Consider the following 22764-nt stretch of genomic DNA (forward strand, 5'->3'; position numbering starts at 1 on the left):
AACTTTGATTAAAAGACAATTCAGGTGAATTCATATTAACAGTCCGCTTTATTTCTGACAAATCAGGATGAATATTCTCTCTTACTTTCTGCAAACCATGTTTTAACGGGATTGTCAATCTTGGTTCTCTTATCCTCTGATTTTCAAATACTGGTATTACCGTCCCTATCGTTACAGGGACAGTTACTGCTTCCATGTTTTTAGTAAGGTTCTGAATTAGTTCATGTGCAGAACGTTCATAATCAGAAATATTTGGTTGCACATCACTCCGATTTTCACTACTTTGCACCCTTCTGTGTGAATCATTCATTGGTACAGGAGTACCTGTAATTCTGGCTTCCACAACAGGTGTATTTGGAATATATCTAACTTCCACTCTATCTGGCACATCTTTTAAACTTGAATATGGTCTTGGGGTCTCATTATTTCTTTCCTCTATTACCGGAGCATTCGGAGTAGTCCATAAAGAACTTTGTTGATATGGTGGCGGTCTCCAATTTAATATTTCTTCTAATGCAACATCTTCTGATTCACTATCACCATAACTTTGCTTCACTGTTTCTATATTCTTTTTCTTTTCTGTACATTTCTGACCCTCATATTCATCCACTAACCTAACTGGATACATACCATCAAACATATTACTGTCTCTCCATCTACGCATTCTGCTCTCATGTGTTTCACCCGATAAATTTCGACCTCTACCTTTCGGTCTGATATGCCTACCTAGCCTTTCACTTTCTTGCTCATGCATCTCATCCTCCCATTCAACTAAAGTCTCAAATTGTGTCGGTCTAGGTCTCGGCTCGAGCTTCATCATCTCAAAACCGCCGAATCAAGTGATCCTTCTTCAGGAAAAGCTAACACACCATCATCCTGAGTATACCTTGCCCAATTCTCTAACCAAATGCATGTATGGTAACCATATTTTGATAACATGTAAGAAGCGGGCGTTTTCGGTGGAGGAAGTAATTTTCCCTCTCTAGTCACAATTTCTTTGTCTTTTGAAAATACATTCTTTAATTTCTTAAACCATGAAGGTTTCTTCTTCTCTTCTTTGTAATAATAAGACATTTTCCAGTAACTCTCTGTCTTTCAAAAGTTTGCGTACTTCCCTGTTTGCTGTTCCGTACGCCAACCTATCACAGTGCGGTTTACACTAACGCACCAATTAGAACAAGATACGTCTTTTTAGTGCTTAATCAATCACTTTGCTGCTTTTTCGTGATGAACCTATCAGCTCCTACTCTGTCTTGGTCACGAGAACCAATCCCAGCGCGACATTTTTGACGTCACCAGCGCTCCGGCTTCTGCAGCACCAACTGGCCCCTCCTTTACAGGGTTTTTTCAAGAAGCCGTATTTACAAGATATTTTACAAAATCAGTTAGTAACTCACAGAAACCAATACCATTTGCCTGTTTCGATAATAAAGTGTTAGAATGTTCTCAATCACACAAGTATTCTGTAGCTGGAGTAGACGACGCTTACCTCCACAGAATTTTAGACTCTTCGATAAAGCAACACTACTGGCCTTACCCTTCTATCAGGCAATAACGAACTTGTTTCTCCAGGAAAGCACATACAGAAATCTTTTTCACCTCCTTTAAGACAATCCCAGAGTTTCACTGGAACGCATATTGCAATTTCATTTACACACGTTCATACAGAAATCCCTTCCCAAATTTACATGAACTCTGTAGCATCAGTGGGCAGCGCTTACTTCTAACCCACCACAGAATTCCTCTATCGTTAGTAAAGTAGACGCCACTCCTTAACCCTTCTATTAAGCTCAGGTTAAGTCCTACTACTCTCTTCAGCGATATGTTTTAGTCAGGATACGCAATGATCCCTATACTTGAAAGCCGAGATTTCATAGACTGCCCTCACTATGCATTTATCCTTTCACACCTAATGTCCCTAAACAGTGATATGCGACAATACCACCGCAGTATACGACGATACTACTTCTTTGAAACAGACCAATGCACTGTGCGACTTTACTTGCCACACTTCCTCTGCCTGCAGACAGAGGCACTAGCTTCACACAACACTTGGAAGCTTTTTCTGAACTACATATAACATAATACAAACTCAACAGATGTTAATCCATAATTCTGTATATCAAACTCTATATAATACTTTATACATAATCCTAGCTAATTTCCTTAGCAACCACTACTTTGCTACAAAGATATAACTGCTACAGCGGGACTCCAAAAATATATTCTAAATCAACATGGCCATTTCCCCGAATCCTCAGAAAACACATTCATTCAACAGTGGGGCCCATTACACTGCACACTTACTCTGTTCATTTAATTCGTTTCACAGATCTGGCCAACGAACCAGGAGTCCTACTATAACATTGGCGGAGTGTCTAAACCTATTTAACTATTTTTTATTTACACCTGCAATGTAAAGCAATTTATAATGGTTTCATTTAAACACCATTTTATTCAGACACACCACCATGATGGCAATGGATCTGCTAGAACGAAAACTATGCGTAGGAAAAACCAAAGACCAGCTTTTACTTCTCCATTTATCTAATTTTTATTCAAAGCAAACTTTTAGTATGTCCGACATTTAGGCATTTATTTATTTATTCGATAAGAATCTTTTAACTTTATTTTTGTTAAATGATAATTTATTTTAAAGCTCAGAAATAGACATTTATTTAAAAGTTCAGTAAGAAGTTTAGCAAAGAACAGATAGTTCCAAATGCACTCTCTCCTAACATCCCTAGCTAACACCCTCATCTTATCCTAATAGTCCTGCAAAGAAAATCAAATAAACAATAAGAAAATTCTTGCATCCAAGAATTGATCTTCTGCAGCGGGAGATCGCTGGGAGCTGGTGAAGACGCACAGACATGCGGAATCATGGGAAACAGGAGAGGGCAGACAACGCCATACCCTGGGAAGAGCCAGACCCCCCGGAGGCACCCAGAGGACGGCCCATCCACCCGGGATGATATGGCAGGGTCTAGATTCCGCACCCTGGTGAACCTGGGTCGTGCCGAGGGAGGGGAGGAACTGGGGGACAGCTTGTCTGGGAGCGACGAAGGAGAGGAACAGTCGCTACACCCCTTGGTGGCAGCCATTAACGAACTGGAGAGTGACGCCACTGTCTGAGAGCCATGTACTCAGGACGATGGCAAGGACGCAAATGCATGATCGAGGGCCACACTGGATGGATGAGATCTGGGCTCTTGGACCGGAGGCAAACAAGTTGCTGCACGCTCCCTATTTTTCTTTTTGTAGTTATTTATATAGTTCTTTTTCCTCTTTCTAGACCACCGCACAGGACTGCGGATATAGAGTGAGAGTTGTACTTGTAATTGTTTCCAGCAGACACGTTGGGCTAGGTCTGTAGAAAATAGGGGAACAGAGGGGAGCGGCAGACATTTTCTTCCTCGGAGCAGGGTAGAGGATGGGGCTGAAGGGGGAGGAAGGTGGGGTGGGGGGAGCGGGGGGAACCGGGATTGTTCAGAAGGGCCACATGAAACAAATGTTCTAGTTGGGGGGGGAAACGGGGGGAGGGTGAAGAGTTTCGGAGGTGAGGGAGGGGGGGGGGGGTTACAACACACAGGTCACACATTCCTAGGCCCGAGATTCCGCATCCATACCAAGAATCCGCGTTCATGCACAGAGACCAGGACAAGATGCCAGGTGACCACGCGAGAGAGATTCCAGAACAGGAGGGATTTAGTGTTCTCACATGGAACGTGAACGGACTGGGTAGTAAAATCAAGAGAGGGTTAGTAAATGCATACATAAAGAGGCAGAATCCTGACGTGATCCTCCTACAGGAGACACATCTTAAAGGCACACATTGTGCATTCTTAGCACGGGGGCAGTATAGAGTCCTTGCACACGCTGGGTTCACTACAGGGTCCAGAGGAGTGGCAATAGTCATGAAGAAGACCCAGCCCTTTCGCATAGCCCAGACATTTAATGACCCCCAGGGGACCTATGTAGGGGTGCGAAGGGTGTGGAAACACAGGGAATAAACAATAGTTTCTGTTTATGCCCCCCCCAGGCTGCGACACTCAGAGGGGTGACTGACATACTAATGGATACGGCAGACACCACTCAAGTCATTGGGGGCGACTTCAATGACATGATGGAACCCACACTAGACAGGACGAGCACTGGACACCGTGATGAGTCGCAGACCTAACTCTCCAAAACATTCAATAATATAGGGCTCACAGATGTCTACACCGGAACAAAAGACCTACTCCTATTTCTCGGGCTCTCACAGAGTCTATTCGAGACTTGATTACATTTTCCTACCCAGACAGATTCTGACAAGAGAGAATATAGCGGAATATAAAGCGAGAGGGATTTCGGACCATTCCTCACTTCTGGCAAGAGTAGGGGGTGGAGGGGTGAGGAGAAAGGCACCTGGAGGCTGATGGCATGGGACTTACAAAACTCTACCATAATTAAGGGACTTAGAGCAGACGTCAAGATCTACATAGCAGAAAATGAAGGCACAGTTAAATCCAAGGTGGTCTTCTGGGAGGCGTTTAAGGCGGTACTAAGAGATAGGGCCCAGAACAGACTTGCCGCAGAAAGGTGGAAATTAGAGACCGAAGTAGGGGCCTTAGAGACGCAAATACTGGAACTAGAGGGGGAGTATCAGGATGATAGGGAGACGGGGGCACTCCGGAGGCTGATGGACGTGCAGCATCAATACGGAGAATTAGTTACGAGAGAAGCTAAGACCCAGGCATTGGCCACACTGCACCAACTATATGACGTAGGGGATAAATCAGGAAAGTTACTGGCGTGGCTCAGTAGGAAGGAAAGCTCTGTCAGGTGGGTGGAACAAGTCAGAGGCCCCAGGGGGGACACGGTCAGATTCGACCTTGATTGCAGAGGCGTTCGCTGCCCACTATAAGAGGTTCTATAGGGCAAAAGATTTGGGGACACAGGAAGAGGCATTGAGATACATGGAAATGACTGAATTACCGGTCCTGTCCGCGGACGACCAAAGAGCGCTGGAGGCGGACATTACCCTAGATGAAGTAAAACTAGCCCTAGCTAAATTGAGAGCAGGGAAATCGCCAGGCCCGAATGGGATCCCAGCAGAATTCTTTAAACGAACGGCGGATTTATTGACGCGCCACCTGCTGGGGCGGTTTGAGGATGCAGTACAGGAGGGGAGGCTCCCGCCGGACTTGTGCATGGCAATGATAATCCTGATCCATAAAGAGGGTAAACCAGCGGACGACTGCACGTCATACCGCCCCATCTCCCTCTTGAATATAGAGGTGAAGCTGTTGGCGACCATCCTAGCTCTCCGCCTCCGGGCGGTGATATCAGAACTAGTCCACCTGGATCAGACAGGCTTCCTTCCGGATAGGACCACCCGTCTGAGTCTCAGGCGTACTCATAACTGGTTGCAGGAGGTGAGGGACAGGGAGGAGCCCCATTGGTTCATGTCATTGGACGCCGAAAAGGCATTTGACGCAGTGCATTGGCCTTTCCTTGAGGGGGTACTGACTAATTTCGGCTTTGGCCCTAAATTTCAGACATGTTATGTTAAGTGTTTTTTAAAGCGCGCAGCTGCCTCAGCAAAGAGGCGTCCCGGCGCTGGCAAATCTAAATGGTACAAGATCCAATGAAAGCTAGCCAGCCAAAATCCAGAAGACTATGTTGAAGGGAAAAGGAGGGTTTTAATTGCTTTCCTAAAAACTAGCACGTCCTCCATTCCACGGATAGTGGCCGGCAAGGAGTTCCATAGCTTAGCTGCCATGAACCGAAACGACCGACCCCCAATACGGCAGAGTTTAATCCGTGGTACAGTCACCAGGTTTTGTCCTAGCGAGCGCAGGTTACGATAAGGAACATATGGGGTCAGAAGGGTACATAGAAATTCGGGGCTCCCAGATTTAAAGATCTTAAACACCAGACACAGAGCTTTGAACTGAATCCGTGCATAAATCAGAAGCCAATGTAACCCTTTGATCGTAGCTCTGACCGAACATCGGCGGGGAAGTCCCGCCGAATTTTGGACCCGTTGGAGTCGTTGAATCTCGGCTTTTTGGCCCCCAAGAATAGCACACTAGCATAGTCCAATCGAGCTAAAATAGTGGATTGGACAATGAGCTGTCGTACTGCTGGTTCAAAGAACTTCAGGAGAGGATTGAGGCCTCTTAGCAAGCCCATACATGTAGCAAGCCCATACATCTCGCTTAGTGTGGGTCTGAAAGCTAAGCAAGGAGTCCATCCAAACTCCCAAGTTCTTAACCAAGGTCTTAGGCATTGGCATAGTCCCTAAAGATGCCGGCCACCAATGCTCATTACAAAGGGCTGTGTTTTTGCCCACCAGTAGGACCTCAGTTTTGCTCGCATTAAGCTAAAGACAATTATCTGCCATCCACTAGGCCACTGCTGCCATCCCGTCTCTGAACCTAGTGGCCGATGTAGATGGCCCTTCAGCTTGGGTGATCACAAGCTGGGTATCGTCAGCATACGATACCATTGTTAGGTCCCAGTTCTTTGCCACAGCCGACAATGGCTGGACATAAAGATTGAACAGAGACGGGCTTAATGCAGAACCCTGAGGAACCCCTTGGCCTATAGGATGGGATGGGGAAAGAAACGGCGGGGCCGATATCTGGAAAGATCTATCCCTCAGAAAAGACCTGAACCATTCTAAGGCGGTTCCGGTAATCCCTATTGCCTCAAGGCAAATTAAAAGAATGTCATGCGATACCGTATACGCCTGCTATACACGGAGCCCATAGCCAGGGTTAAGATAAACGGTGTCATATCTCGTGACTTTCCGATCCAGAGAGGGACAAGACAGGGATGTCCACTGTCCCCTTTCCTTTTCGCACTTACAATTGAGGTGCTGGCGGGTAGAATCCGCCAAAACCTAGATATCAAGGGATTTAGGAGGGGCGACCCAGACCCAGCTGAGGAAAAAATTTCGCTCTATGTGGATGATGTCCTCCTTTACATTACAAAGCCAGACAGCACGATCCCGGTGCTTTTTATGGAACCGAAACGCTACGGAGAGCACGCGGGATACCAGATAAACTGGCACAAGTCAGTCCTCTATGACCCCAGCGGGCGCGGCAGCTGGACGGAATTGCCCGATAGGTTATTGACAACAACCGAGGGGTTCCAGTACCTCGGACTTCATGTGACGCTCGATCATAAGCAGTCATATGAGAAGAATGTCGAACGCATAATACAGAACTTTATGGAGGACAAGCATAGATGGCGGCAGCTCCCTCTCACCATACTAGGACGAGCAGCCATGTTTAAAATGATAACGCTTCCAAAATTCTTATATGCATTCCAAAATGAGTACTACCCCCTGCCGCATACGGTGTTCAGGGGAATAAGTGCCGAACTTTGGGACTTTCTTTGGCTTGGCAAACAGCCGAGGGTCGCGTTGTGTACTCTCCAACGTTACCAATATAGCGGAGGAATATCTCTCCCAAATTTGGAGGCCTATTATTGGGCAGAACATTTAGCCCCTATTAACGACTGGCTACACGCACCGGTGGACCACCCCACATGTGCCCTAGAAAGATATCGAATGGACACCCGGCCCTGTATTTATTACCTATATGGGGTAAGAGTAAGAGGAAAATCCTTCCGGCCATGGGGCTCACACTGGCAGTGTGGAATAAGGCGTCGACACGTACGGGATGGAAGAAAACACCTACCCGTTAGACCCCGATCTGGCAATGTACGTGGCTGACAGAACTGCATAAATTAAAGGGCTTCCAACACTGGGATGATATTGGGATTTCGTACATAGGGGACATAATAGCCAAGGGGGAGTTGAAATCTTACACTGCGCTACAAAGGGAATTTGGCCTAAACAGCACACAGATCTTTAAATACACACAACTACGTCACGCGTGGCGTGCAGAAAACATCCAACTGGACTCACTCCCGGAGTACGCACCCTTGGAGGGCAGATTATTGCAGGAACAAATCCCGGATAAGGTAGTGTCCCTCACGTATAAAACATTGATGAATAACATGACAGACGACCTGGGCGACCTCAAGAGGAAGTGGGAGACCGAGGTGGGTGAAATGGACACGGTAGACTGGGACACAGTGCTACTGCATCCCAGGGAGGTTGCCATTAAATCCAGGCTAAGACTTATACATACAATGTGTTACACAGAACATACTACGACAGGGTGAGATTACACAAGAAGGGTAGGATTAGCGATACGAGATGTCTGAGATGTGGCAGTGCTGAAGGAGACTTCTACCACGTCCTTTGGTCATGCCCTACAATACAGAAATATTGGCAAGAAGTTTTGAAAGAGTTAGGAGAGGTTCTGGAGGTTCCATTGCCATCGGATCCTAAACTGGTCCTTCTTGGAATGACTAATGATGTAGACCTTGCCCGTCCCCTGCTGATCTTCCTAGTCCTTGCTCTGGTAATAGCAAAACGGGATGTAGCTAAGTACTGGGGAACGGACACACCGCCACAAGTGGAAGAGTGGAGACGAGGGCTAGATGTCTATATTGCGGCAGAAAGGGTCACATACAAGGCGAGAGGTTGCCCCAAGAGTATGGGGGAAATGGAGAAAATTCATGGGCTGGATGGACATATAAAGGACCACCGATCTTTCTTGCGGAGACCCCGAAACCGAGACAAGCAAACCGCCCCTGATCGCACCGGACACTCTAAGGGTGGTATGAACTGGAAGGAATTTTCTGCTGAAGGACTGGGGGGATGAGGGGTTGAGGGGAAGGGAGTGGGGACCGAAGATGTTGTGACTGTAATGTTGTACCATGATAAAAAGCAAATAAAAATGTTTACAAAAAAAAAAAGAATCGATCTTCAGTCCGGCAGCATCTCCAGAGGAAATCGAAAGAGCCACCCCCTCTAAGCAAAATCAGGGGTTTCTATACACTAATTTCCTAACTTAATCAATCTAAAAAGTATCTAACATCACCAATTCGGGTTCTGATTGGACAGTTTGGGGTGGGTGAGCATCTCCTCACCATTACAACATAACATTCATGGTGAATCAGCAAAATTATAATAATGCTTTGTTTAGGACAGTCTTTGGCCTAGTCACTTCCTTAACTCGCAACGTCGCACTGCTTTCCCACGTTTTGAACACTCAACTGTCCATGTTTTTTGCAACCATCCTAGGTTCCGGGGCAAGACGGCCTTGAACCTCTCCAAGCACAGGCAGTTCACTTCTCACTTGCAGGCTTTAGGCACGCATGCGCTGTCCAGCACTTGCTCACAGTTTACCCAGGCAACCATTTTGTAACTGCCTCAGAGGCCACTTTTTGGAACTATCATAGAAACAAACACAAATTCATGTTAATTATGGTACTGAAACCCTTCTGTTTACCTCCCACCAAACTAATATTTCCCATTAGTTGTTACCTAGCAGATAAGCCACATAAATGCGCTTTATACTTACATATCCGACGACTTTTTGGCACAAAAACGTGTACAATAAGCATATTTAAACTACGTTTGTTTATATTTAAGCTACGCATTAGTTCACATCACAATTGCAACATATATTAGTTAATTATATTGCTTCATGCAGGCAAGATTAGTACTCCTGTGTGTAAAAAATGTATGCATCTTATACTATGGTTGATTAATTCATCACATCACACCATTAGTAAATTGTTAACGTTATGGAACATTGACTTTATGAGGGGTATACAAAATTTAGTTCATCCACCTCGCTCTATCAATGACTCACAGTGCGGAACCTGCTGGATTTATTATTGCTCAATCTGTGACGGCGCGGAAAGTTCTTTCTTGAGGAGCAGGATTGCGAACCTGGCTTGTGAGGACTGGGGCCACACCTATTGTATTTAGGGGCCAGGGCGCTTGGGCGAAGACATTCCCACCCGCTCACGCTTCAGTGGCCTAGGATATGGGGAAACCAAAAGGGAAGCCAGGAGTGGGAAACCAACCGCCGGATGTAGAGTCAAGATCGCAAAATTACTCGGAAGAGGCGGGCGCTTATCAAGATCCTGGGATGCAGCAACAATTCGATAGGATACTTGCAGCGATTGCGGACTCTCGCACGGCCCTGCAGCAGGACATTGCACAGGTGGCGACGGGACTGGGACTCCTGCGAGCTGACCACGCTAAGTTGGTTGACAGGGTGAAGCAAGCGGAGGATACGTTGCTGGAGGTGGCACCGGCCCACAAGGAGTTAGGTAGCAAGATGGTGAACGCACTGGAGCACATACAGGCTTTGGAAAAAAGGGCAGAGGACGCTGAAAGCCGGAATAGAAGGAGCAATATCTGAGTAGTAGGTCTGCCGGAAAAAGTGGAAACGGCGGACATGGTGAGGTACCTGGAAGAATGGCTGCGCACTGTGGTGGCCGCGGAGGGGCTCTCGCCTTTTACACGCTGGAACGGGCACACAGGGTGCCGGCTAAGCCTCCGCTGCCTGCACGTCCCCCTCGCCCCATTGGTGGCTATGTTGCTGCATTTTAGGGACAGGGACTTCTTGCTTCAGAGGGCTAGAAAAGACGGGCCATATCAAGTGGACAATAGTAAAGTGAAGATATTCCTGGATTATACATGGGAAGTCCAGTGCCGTCGTGCCTCCTTCCTGACAATCAAGAGTGAACTGAGATCGGAAGGCATTCAGTATACGTTGTTATTTCCGGCAAAGTTAAAGATAATGTTGAATGGTACTACGCAGTTTCATGACTCTCTGGAGGACGCTTGGGCGTGGCTGGAGAATTATAGAGCTGGAACAGATTGCACGGAGCGGCGCCACTGTGAGCCTGGTGGGGGCCTCCCACAGTGACAATCACAACGCCTTTGACGCAGGCGGCAGGTTGGGCGAAAGCCTTCGCAGGCGCAAACTGAGCTGGAAAGACAAGAAGCGCTAAACGCGGCAATGGCATTGTTGGGAGAACCATTGCTGCAGTCCCCAGAAAACACGGACTCTGAGCAGGACAAGGCCCAGTCGGAGGAAGAGGCCTCGGAGGCGGAGAGTAGTAAGCTACCACAGGTCACAACGGCGATGGCGGATGGACTCTTGGATGAGTAATGGTTCAACTCACGGTGCATGGTGGGGTAAACTGAGACCAATGACAGAGACTTGAGTGTAATCATTGTGTTATGATGGAGTGGTTACTAGACGGAGTGCCAGGGGATGTCTCTAGGTGATTGGGATGGGGTGGACCGGCGCCCTTGAGAGCTACACCCAAAATTCTGTGCCGCGGTGCGGGGGATCTGGGGGCTAGATGTCATTATTTGAGGGGTGGGGCCTGGGGTAGCTCAGTTTGCAGCGGGTCACCCGTTGGCTCGGAGTCCCCCCCACAGCCCATAAGGCATGCCATGCCTACAGTGACTACTGATAGGCTTAGGTGTGGGTTAAGAGTTGATATGGTTTGGATGGGGACTAGCAATGTTGTTCTAGGTCCTGTTCTTGGGGGTAGGGTGGGTATTTGGGGTCTGGGGAAAGGGTGGGGGTGGTGATTGCCGGTGTGTTCTGCTTTTTACGAGGGGAGGAGGTCCGATGGTGGTATGACAATGGGGGCAGCACCTGATTTGCGTTGCATCACATGGAATGTACGGGGACTCCACACGGTCAAGACGACACAAGGTACATGCATACTTAGTTAGGAGAGGTATGCATGTAGCGTTACTTCAAGAAACACACCTAACTAGGGCGGAGGGAATGGCTTTGCAGCGTAGGTGGAGAGGGCAGGTATTCAGCACATCATACTCTGCATTTGCGAGGGGGCACTGATCTGGATCAGGGCGAGAGTCCCGTTTCAAGTGATAAAACAAACGATAGACTCTGAGGGTAGATTTGAGGCAGTTGAAGGGTGTTTTTAAGGTAGAGAGGGAGCGTTTTGCAGCATTTATGCGCCAAATGTGGACCAGGCACGTTTCCTAGATAGGATTTCTGGAGTGTTAGCACATTATTTGGCATGCCCGATAGTGATGGGTGGGGACTTTAATTCAATAGCAGACCCCTTACGGGATATATCACACCCTCTCTTGCTGGACTCCCCGGTCCACAATTTGTCAAAGAACAGGCTGGACTGGCAGACCAGGTGGAATTTGGTGGATGTATGGAGGGCGCACCACCCGCAGGATAGAGATTACTCGCACTTCTCGTTGTTGCACGAACTACATGTTCGTCTGGACACGATATTATGCTCACAGTCGGTAGTGGCTACTGTAACCAACTCAGAGTACCTTACTAGGACACTCCCTTACCACAATCCACTGATGGTTACTATGCACTGGGTGAGGGAAAGATCTGCCTTGGAGATTGCGCCCAGAAACACTGGAAGATCCAGTTTTCTGTTGAGAAGTGGGTGAAGGGATTATGCACTACTTCGCTGAAAATGCGGGCACCGCCTCAACCAGGGCAGTGGAATGGGATGCCTTCAAGGTGGTGATACTGGGACTCTGCATAAGCAGATATGTTGGAGTGAGGAAAGTATTGTTGCAGGATGTGGAAAAAGCAGAACAACAGTTGAGATTAGCAGAACTAGCACAACCTGAGAGACCGGAAGCGCAGGCTGAAGTGTCCAAAGCTAAAGAGGCAGCGGAAGTGGAGAGGTTACGCTGCTTTGATTATGAGAGTTACATTGAAAAAACCCATGTTGAGGGGGACAAGGCGGGGACTCTACTTGCGTGGCTGGCCAACCCGACGCCGCAGGGGTCACCGATATTGGCACTGGCGACAGAGGATGGGGGTGCAGTGTACAAGCAGAAAGAGGTAATGACCAAGTTCTAGGAATACTACGAATCATTGTATGAGAGCAAGTTGGAGGCAGTAGAGGAGAATATTTATTCCTTTTTGGGGAATCTGCAGCTCCCGCACCTGGAGGAGGAGCAGGCGATGTACCTGGGTAGGGATATAACAGTTGAGGAGATTCGGAGTGCCGTCAAGAGCATGGCACGCAATAAGACGCCAGGGGTTGATGGGTTACCGATAGAGTTCTATTTGAAATATATACATCTACTAGCGTCAAAATTATTGGCGGTCTATGGAGAAGCTCGAGAATTGGGTCAATTGCCATTGTCAATGAGAGGGGCACTTATTATCCCGCTGCTGAAGCCGGGATGGGAGGGCATGGATGTGGCTGCTTATCGGCCATTATCGATGCTGTCCATGGATTACAAGATTCTCAGTAGAATCCTGGCTACACCCTTGTTGCAGCATATGACCAGCTTGATACATGAAGATCAAGCTGGGTTTAATCCTACTAGAAATACCACCACGAATATACGGAGGTTGGTAAGAGTTATGGGGGAAGCCTGAGTTACATCACCAATCGCAACCATACTGTCGGTGGATACAGAAAAGGCTTTTGATAGCTTAGAATGGCCGTTTCTTTACAAAACAATGAGGTGTTTAGGATTGGGAGACTCCTTTGTGAGCTGGACAACAGTGTTGTATTCATCGGCAGTGGCCAGAGTGAAAGTGGGGACGATGATTTCACCCAGGTACATAGTGGCATGCAGGACTCGGCGAGGTTGCCCGCTGTCCCTGCTGCTATTTGCCTTCGCAATAGAACCACTAGCAGCACACGCTTGGATGGGACGGTGGTATGAAGGCTTTGAGTACAGGGAGGAGCTGCAGCACATTTCACCATATGCGGATGACTTGTTGATGTTCCTGGCAGATGCGGAGAGGGCGCTAGCTGGAGCGACGAGATTACTGGTATATTTTGGTCGTATTTCTGGGTTAAATGTGAATTGTCCAAGACTTGCTTGTTTCCAGTAATACCAGGAAGGACGGCGCCAGAAATGACGCAGGCCATGCGATGGGAACCATCTTGCTTTGACTATCTTGGGGTACGTGTCTATCACGAAGCGGATGCTATTCTGGATGGAATCATAGGGAGGTGTACACGAGCACTGAAAGGAAGCATGGCATTCTGGAGTACACTGCCATTGTCTGTGATGGGTCGGATAGCCTCGTTGAAAATGGTGGCCCTACCTAGGCTGTTGTACTTGTTCAGAACATTACCAGTGTGGGTGTCAAGCTCATTATTCAAAGTATTGCAGTCCATGGGGGAGGGGTTCCTTTGGGGATCGGGAAGACGCAGAGTAGCGCTGAAGACTATGATGAGGCCAAAAGCAGAGGGTGGGCTGGCTGTTCCAGACCTAGAACTCTATTACCTAGCGCCACAGCTTCAGCTCCTTACACAAGCGGTGGCATAGGAGTTTAGGGGACCAGAGGACCTGCGGGGCAGGGGCATGCAGGGGCATATTTTATCCTTCATTATCCTACAGCAACGGTTAGACCTCGGGAGCCTTTCTCTGGAAGAAAAAACACTAAGGCTGTGCTGGAATCGGAGCCAGCGGCGAGCAGGTGCCTCACACCCTTATAACGCTGAAATTCTGTTGGAAATGGTTACGGCATTGCCCCATGGAGGAGACTGGTCGTCCCTGCAGGACTGGGAGCAGGCGGGAATCCAGGTGCTATGGGATCTATACGAAGATGGCGTTAAGCTTTCATATCAGGCGCTGCAGGGGCGATATGACCTCCTTAGGGGTGGATTCTTGATACATGTTGCCCTGGTCCGAGCACTGCAGAAGCATTGGAGAGGGGGACTGGCAGAGCCTACAACTACGATGGTGTGTCAGTATGTGGTCATGGCGGCGGGCACCTTTAAGGCTGTTACATGCTTATATGTGAGAATGCTGAATGAGACATTGGTCCCGCTAGACACACTAAAACTAAAATGGGAAACTGCGTGGGGGCAAATATTGCGCAGGGCATGGAAATGCACCAGGAACGCGCGAATGTTCAGCAGCCAGCTCTGAGCAAGTGACCTATCCCCTTTGCAGCCATCATTTGGGTAAATACAAGTTATAGACCATAATCCATCAAAAGTGCTTCACCTTTTTAAATATACAATTTCTTTTGAATTTTTGGAAAGCTAACAGATAAGATTATAAGATTCCAACTATCGATTTAGGTTGTTGCAGTACTCCTCGTTCACAAAGTCTGCAACCTATAGCTCTCTGTCAGAACCATTGGTTGATCTCATTATTAATATCAAGAATGTTGTTATTTAAATATAATCAGTGATATTAACACTGTGCCCACTCCCCCATGACCACCTAGAACTCTACTTGCTCAGCTTTAACAGAAGAGGTTGACCAACGGGGCACCAAAAGCGACTATCTAGTCAAAAAGGAGTTTTCCCTTTGGGTTTATTGGTCAATCAGCCACTTACTTCATTCTTATATCACAGATTAATCATTCACTTGTTCAAATGTACCCCCAATATCACAAAAATAGTACCGCAGAAGCATATATATAAAACTTATTCATAGAAACACATAATCTATTATTCAAATGAATAAATATGTGAAAATAATGCCAAGATCAAATTATCCTCCCTCCAGAGCATATAATTGTTATCAATACAGTACAGTGAGAAGAAGATTACAATCTCCTAATTTTCTTTTTATCAAGCAATTAAAAACAATAATTCAAACAATAGTGCACAGACATTTCATAAAAATACATAAAAGTGGACGCATGAATAAAGACAATAGACATAAAAAGGGAGTAGACAATCATATTTGTTTTATATAGTCACTAATCGATTATGGTCATTGATCAAGGTGCAAAGTATTATCAAATCAATAATATCTACAATGTCACTCAATGCCTGATCGATTTAGTACTGAAACATTTTTGCATCAACGCATTTTAGTGGATTCCTATTGTTCACAACAATCTTCCTCAGGATAAATAGATGCCTCCCACCATTAAACAGTTAATTTGTTTATCACTATAGCTGGGGCTCAAGCTTTTGTTGTTCTTTAAAGTTCCCAATATTGTCCAATATTACTGTGGACCAGTGTTGTATCTTTTATAATTTCATCCTTATATTGATGAGTTAATTCATGGGCAGTTAGGTTCGGAAAGTATCCACTTTTCTTCCTGATCAAGTATTATTTCAGTATTATTTCATCAAATCACGTGTATTTACTTTTATCCTGGCTCTTGGCTGATATCTTAACTTGCCTTTCTTTTAAGCGACTAAATGTTGCCTGACAAGTATAGAAAATCATGAATATTCTTCCTCGCGTTTGTCTGTTGAATGTTGGAAATAAAAATAACTTACTCAGCATACCAAGTTTTGCTTGCATCCAGCGTCCCTGTTTGTTGGCGGTCGGCCCTTGCCGTATTTTCGTGCTACCAGGAGCTTTAAACATCTCCATCAAAACCACGGATAAAGATATATAGACTTTGGCTCCTGGGAAATTATTTTCAGCTTACTTTTAGATGGTCAACCATTTTTGGCATTTACTATCCGTTATCATCTTTCACTACCGGATGTAAATTCTACAGGTGGAGATAGTTAATCATTTCCAGTAACATTTCCATCGCCATTTTGTCCTCTGCTTGAAGTGAAACATAATTGTGGAGATATCACTATAAACTTCAATCCAAATTAGAATCACTCCCATTACCTGTCTGGGACCAAAATATCACAAGATACCCTATAGGACTATATTTAGTTAATTCTGAGATTTCAAGAAGCTGTTTTTCGACTGACTTATTAAACCCGCCACATTCAAACCTGAGTTATTTACTCTCTGAAATTCTAACAATAGACAGTCACCTGAAGAAGGCTCAAGAGCCGAAACGCGCGTAGTGGTGTCTACCGCTTTGCCTTCAACATTCTACACGAGTTTCATGTCTATTGATTTTGTATCTTTTCTTACGTAATTTTAACTGAATATTATAACAAAAAATAATCACCCAAAAAAACAAAACAAGATAACAAAGAAAAAAAGAACATAAAAGTCTATATTTATATATAAAAAGAATAATAAAGTTATATCAGAAATATCTAATGCTTATTGGTTTTGTATACAGTTGGACTTTTACACATCATATATATATGTGGTATATAATACCTTTGGTTTCACTTTAGAAAATAGTAAAATAATTAGTTTAATCTAATTTGTCACTTGGCTATAGACCTCTCCTAATCCTACTTTTTCCCTATGTATAGCAAGTGCAACAGTACTATATAGGGTCCCCTTTTTCCAAATATTTGCCACAACATATTGTTCATGTCATGGCCAGCCTATCAGGAAAGACTGATGCCCTTTAACCCCTTCGCTGCGGGGTGTTTTCACCCCGCCGTGCAGGGGGGAGGGGGGTCGCGCGCGGCGCCGCCGTGCTGGTGACAAGCTCAGCTCGTCATGAGGCACAGCAGAGCTGCACTCACGACGAGCTGAGCTAGTCACGGCCACACCTGTTTTTGGAACGTTCAGCACAGCGGGGAAATTATCCCCGCGTGCGAACGTTCCAACGGCCGTGACGAGCTCAGCCCGTCATGAGTGCAGCTGCACTGTGCCTCATGACGAGCTGAGCTCGTCAGCAGCACCCATGAGGTTAAAGTTAGTGTCAAAACCGACATGAAACACTGGTCAACCCTTCCCTTGTCCCTCTAAGGAAGATATGCCATCTTTAAGATGGTCTCTCTTATACCAACTCCAACCGCACCCATACCTAATAACTGTCTCGTGGTTTCGCCAAATTAATGCGATTATGGGGCGCTTTCTATGGAGAGGAGGCACAGCCAGGGTGGCACTATGCACTTGCATGCAATCCACATATGTTAGAAGTATTGCGTCTGCTGATATACAATCCTACCATGCTGCAGCACATCTCCAGATAATAAACAAATGGTGGTATGGGCCACCGGAAGAAGGATCCCTCATTTCAAGTTGAATAATGGATTATTGGTGAATGCGCAGTACATTCATTTCTTTACAGTAGGGTTGACCCCAAACACCTTCCCCCGGCAACAAAAGTAGTAATAATGACCTGGATACAAACTCTACGCCCTATGGGATGGTGGAACCGCCTTACGTGTGAAACTCCACTGTGGCAGAACTGTTTGTTTCTGCAAGTTGCAGACCTTCGGGGGTTCTGATACTGGGACCATGTAGGCATATCAACCCTCGGAGATGTCATTAAAGGGACTACCCTGAAATCCTTTGGTGACTTCCAAGGATTATTCACTATGCCACATACTCAATTTTTCAAATACTTACAACTGCAACATGCCCTTCTTCCCTTCATAGAGAGCCTAATACGCATATCAGAATTCAGCCTCTTAGAAGGCAAAATCCTTATAGGAGACCTGAAGGAACACAAAATATCCAAAATATACCAAACTCTTGTCACGAATAGCCCCACAACCCAAGATACGCTCAGGGCTGCATTGGAGGCTGACATAGGGCCTGTGCATGATGACGACTACGCGGAGGCATTACAATCCCCCTGCGAGGCTTCAGTTTCCAACAGGCTTCGCTTTATCCAGTTCAAATACCCACACAGGGTATATTATACCAGATCCAGACTGTGGAAAGCGGGGGTGATAGCGTCTTTGCACTGCCTCAGCAGCCATTCGGAGGAAGACACCCTCATACATACGATATAGACATGCCCGGTAATTGAGCGCTTCTGGCAGGAGGTGCTGACGTGCCTAGCAGAGGTTCTAGCATGACAGCTTCTGAGATCTCCCAAATTAGTGTTTCTACATAGCACTGAGGGCATAGGTGGGAATAGATATAAAAGGCATCTTTTTTTCTTGGGCCTCACCTTACCGAAATGTGACATTGCTAGGCAAAAGAAGGCAGAAAATGCACCCTGATTATAGCAGTGGAACACTAACCTAGATTACACAATGGACATGGAACTTCCGGTTTTTATAGCCTGGGGCTTCCCAAAAAAGCACACCAAGATTTGGACAAGGTGTGCCAGCTATAGATGCATTCCCCTTAAGACATACAAGGTAACAGATGGTCATACAGTTAAAACAGAAACAGGACTAAGATGATTACATGTACAAGCTATAAAAGGGCCTGATAAACGTGATATGAGACCTAGAGTGTACATACAATAGCATGTTGGGTACTACTAAGAATAGGTTACTACCAGTGTTGTGGTATTTAAAGTTTATGTTGCTCTTAAACTATGTAAAAGAAAATGGAGACTAATGATTAAATTGTGTCATTTTACCATGAGGTACATGTTTCATGTCATTTAAATATGCTGTATCTCTATCAAAATCAATAAAATATGTTTTTTTTTTTAAAAAGAGGAAGAATCCAGAGGATGCACAGCAGTATATTGGTAACTACTGTTATCCAGAATAGGACATACCTGACCCTCCATAACCGCAGTAGTACGATCTTCAAGGAGGAATAGTATCCTTGATGGGTTTAATGATTCCAGTAATGGAAAAAACATATCTGGAAGTAGAAGTCGGGACATCACAGAGAGGCAGTGTGACCATACACATAGGGCATGCATGTATGTAGTTGGTTGTGCGCCAATTTTTAAAATAAACAACTCTGATACGCAGTTCCTGGTTCTGCAGACTAAAACAATTGGCCAGATGTACGACCGTTTTTAGCGTTCGGAAAATCGAGCTGTTTGCGACCACTAAAAAGGGCTGTAGCATGTACAAACCCTGTTTTGCGAGTCGGTAACCTATTACCGACTCGCAAAATAGGGTTTACCAGTCGGTACTAGGAAGGGGCCTGCCAAGGGTGTCCCTTCCTAATAGCGAGCCACAAGGCCATGTCCGATTGTTATGCGACCGCAAATGCGTTTGCAAAACAATCGCAGTTTACCATCTACTTCAAGTAGGCGGTAAGCCAGTCACAAATGGGAAAGGGTCCTAAGAGGACCCCTTCCCCTTCGTGGCCGACAGTGAAAACGTTTTTAAGAGCTGGAAGTGGCACCACGGACCACTGCCTACTCTTAAAACAAACGTTTCATTTTCCTTGTTTAAATGCATCCGGTTTCCTTTAAGGGAAAGGGGCTGCGTTTTCTTTTTTTTTTTTTTAATTGCTTTATTTAAAGAGTAGTCACAGACATGATGGTCTGCTGACCCCAGCAGGCCACCATCCCGGTCAGTTTTGGTCATTCCCAATGGGTCCCAAATTGTGACTTGCCTCATGAATATTGATGAGGCATTGGGAATCGCTAAATGTGTACGAGACCCATTAGTACATTCCATTTTGCGAGTCCCAAATTGGGAGTCACAAAAAATCGCAGTTTGCAACCCACAAAAGCAAATGGTCGTACATCTGGCTCAATGCCCATTAATTGATATTTTAAAAACTATGGTACACTACAAGCGTTAGCTGTGTTGCAAGATATAAACTGGTTAGTTAATGGCATAAATGTTTTTCTTATGTTTGGTCTTTATCGCATCCATTGCTGAAGACTGCCCTTTAGTAATGGACTATGGTATGTGTTGATTCTATTAATGTGATACCCAAAAAATCCTAAATTGTTCAAGCTACTTGAATCTTTCACAACTGTACCTTTTTGTTCTTCAGGTATGAAAATTTTGAAGACCCCCTTGGGACCATTGACAAATTCCACTATGGGACTCACTATTCCAATGCCGCTGGAGTGATGCATTACCTCATGCGCGTAGAGCCTTTTACCACACTCCATATCCAGCTCCAGAGCGGCAGGTATTAACTATAGCCATGACACTGTGTATTTACTTTTTCATTACAAAGCTGTCTATCATTATACAAATGTGGCATTTTCTATGACTAGCCATGACTGTTTTTGGTTTTCTGATGTTTTCATATGAATATTTGCTATGAATATAAACTATGTCTAATGGTAATGCGGATACTGTTTTTGCCTCCTTCAGATTTCCCTCTGCCCATACCTGCTTGCTTGATCTTGTGTCAGCAGGAGAACCTCAGCTAAGGCCTGAGAGAATAATAGTAGCATCTATGATTTACAACATTTAAATGGTGCAAACCTGATTCGTTATTATTAAGACCTCTACTAGTAAAATAGCCCTAAGGTTCATTTGTTTGAACAAAAATTCATTAAAAAGCACCTATTTTACAAGTTGAATTTAAAATATATATATTTTTATTGTTGCATGTTGGATCCAGTATGAGAGCCATAAGTCATATAGCAATGTGACAAATACTAGGAGTGTTTCAACTGTGCATCATCAATTAGTTCAGTAAATACCATTTTAAAAATATAGAGAACAAACAAAATCAAAACAGCTTTTTGAGTTAAAGTGTCCTGTAAAATAATGTTTTGTAAATTTGTTTATACAGGTTTCTGTTAACATAAAGGCAACTAACATTGCAGCATAGTTAATTCAGTACATACATGTAGATCTTCCAAAGTGCAGTATATGTCAGGGTAGAGCAAGAGCGGTATCAAGGGCCTGAGAGACAGTCATCCGCCGTATTTTTAAGGAGAAGCGGACTGCAGGGGACTTTTGATCTGTTTTCCTGCCTACAGCGTTGGGGAAGGGAAACAGATTAAGGTTTTGCTCCTGTCCGGAGGGAGCAGTATTAGAAGCTGCTCCCTGTAGGCGGGGCAGTGCAAGCTCCTGAAGGATGTTGGGAGAAGGCTGAGGACGTGGGGTCCTTTGGGCTCCCCCACAGTCACCAACAAGGGCACTAACCTCAGTGTGGGCCACAAGGCAATGGGTCCCTGGGGCCGATGCAGCAACCAAAAGTATTGTACAGAGTTCCCCAATGGGAGCTAAAAAATTAGCTCAGCCTATCTTCTCTCTCACTCAGTAAAAAAGTGGGGGTTAAGTGCATGGTGTAGACCCTTTTCAGAATGTAAGGATACCTCACACAGGCTAACGGCAGGACCACTGCTGTTGTCCCAGCCGATGACCGTCCAGCGTCATCATCGGTATCCTGCTCCTACGACAGGCTGGCGGTGCAATGCCCGTCGGGCAGCAAGGGAAGCTGCACTTTGGCGGAGATCTTCTATTCTGAGCCAACGGGTGTGTGGGTGTGAGGGGCCTATGGAAGGTGCAATAGTGAGCGTGGTGGTGTGTCTTAAAAAAAGTCAGTAGAGTCCTAATAGAGAAGATTTTATTGGTCAGGCTCACTGCTTTATTAAAAAAATGAAGGGGTATTGAGGAGTGGTGAACAATGAGACCAAACCTTTATTCAACCCTTGTTGTGAAAACGGTCAACATGTTTCTCGCCCTAAGGGCGATTCATCAGGACCTTTATGCTCATATAATTGCTAGTATCCTCCAGATTAAGAGGACACTGGTATACGACCTGTGTAGTGTCGTTAGTTAACGGTTCCTTGCGAGGGACCTCCTAGAAGAATGAAGAGAAATAAGCAACCAGAATTGATGTCACAAGTAAATATGGACCGGAGTACATCATATTTGTGCCTATATCCGGGGTGTCAACGAATATGTGCCCCGTGGGTAGTGTTCTGTCTAGGTAGTGACAGGGTCGGGTAGTGCTGTGAGTGAGAGTGGTATAAAAATAATAACAACAGTGCGCGTGGGTGGAGCGCACTGCATGGTGCTGCCATGCTGAATCGCTATAGCATGCATCTAAGTGGAGGCGCCATTTTCTCGCCTGTGCATTGTACAGGATGGTGGTGGCACATCCTTGTTTTGTCGCCAATATTAAAATATTATGCATACACTTATAGGCTAAGATTTGAGCCATAAATGGTGAAAAGCCGCACGGTAAAGAACCATTAAAGGTGATTTGACACTCTGTTACAAGGTTAGTTCAACGCTGGCGGGAAGGTCGTGTATCCCAGCGAGGAAATAAGTAAATAAATAAGTAGACATGCCATGCTCGACGAGTGCGCATGAGTCAGCGCCAGTCTGCGAGTCCCTGTTCCACTTACCCGTTGGGATTCCTCTTTGAAGCCTCACGAGCTGTCCAGGTGGGGCCAGCAGCGAGTGAGGAATTCCTACGGGGAAAGTAGCGCATTTAGC

At 45.6% G+C, this 22764-nt stretch overlaps 1 protein-coding gene across 2 annotated transcripts in view; it reads left to right on the top strand.

The window, feature by feature from the left end:
• NBEAL1 (neurobeachin like 1) overlaps nt 1–22764 on the top strand; it is a 916399-nt gene that overhangs the window by 675453 nt on the left and 218182 nt on the right. For both annotated transcript variants that reach the window (XM_086955272.1, XM_086955273.1), the window contains one exon: nt 20351–20491. In XM_086955272.1, the coding sequence (XP_086811398.1) occupies nt 20351–20491 (141 nt within the window). The remainder of the gene's footprint in view (nt 1–20350; nt 20492–22764) is intronic.

This window comes from Lissotriton vulgaris, chromosome 2_1 (genome assembly GCF_964263255.1).
Source record: "Lissotriton vulgaris chromosome 2_1, aLisVul1.2, whole genome shotgun sequence".
NCBI lineage: Eukaryota > Metazoa > Chordata > Amphibia > Caudata > Salamandridae > Lissotriton > Lissotriton vulgaris.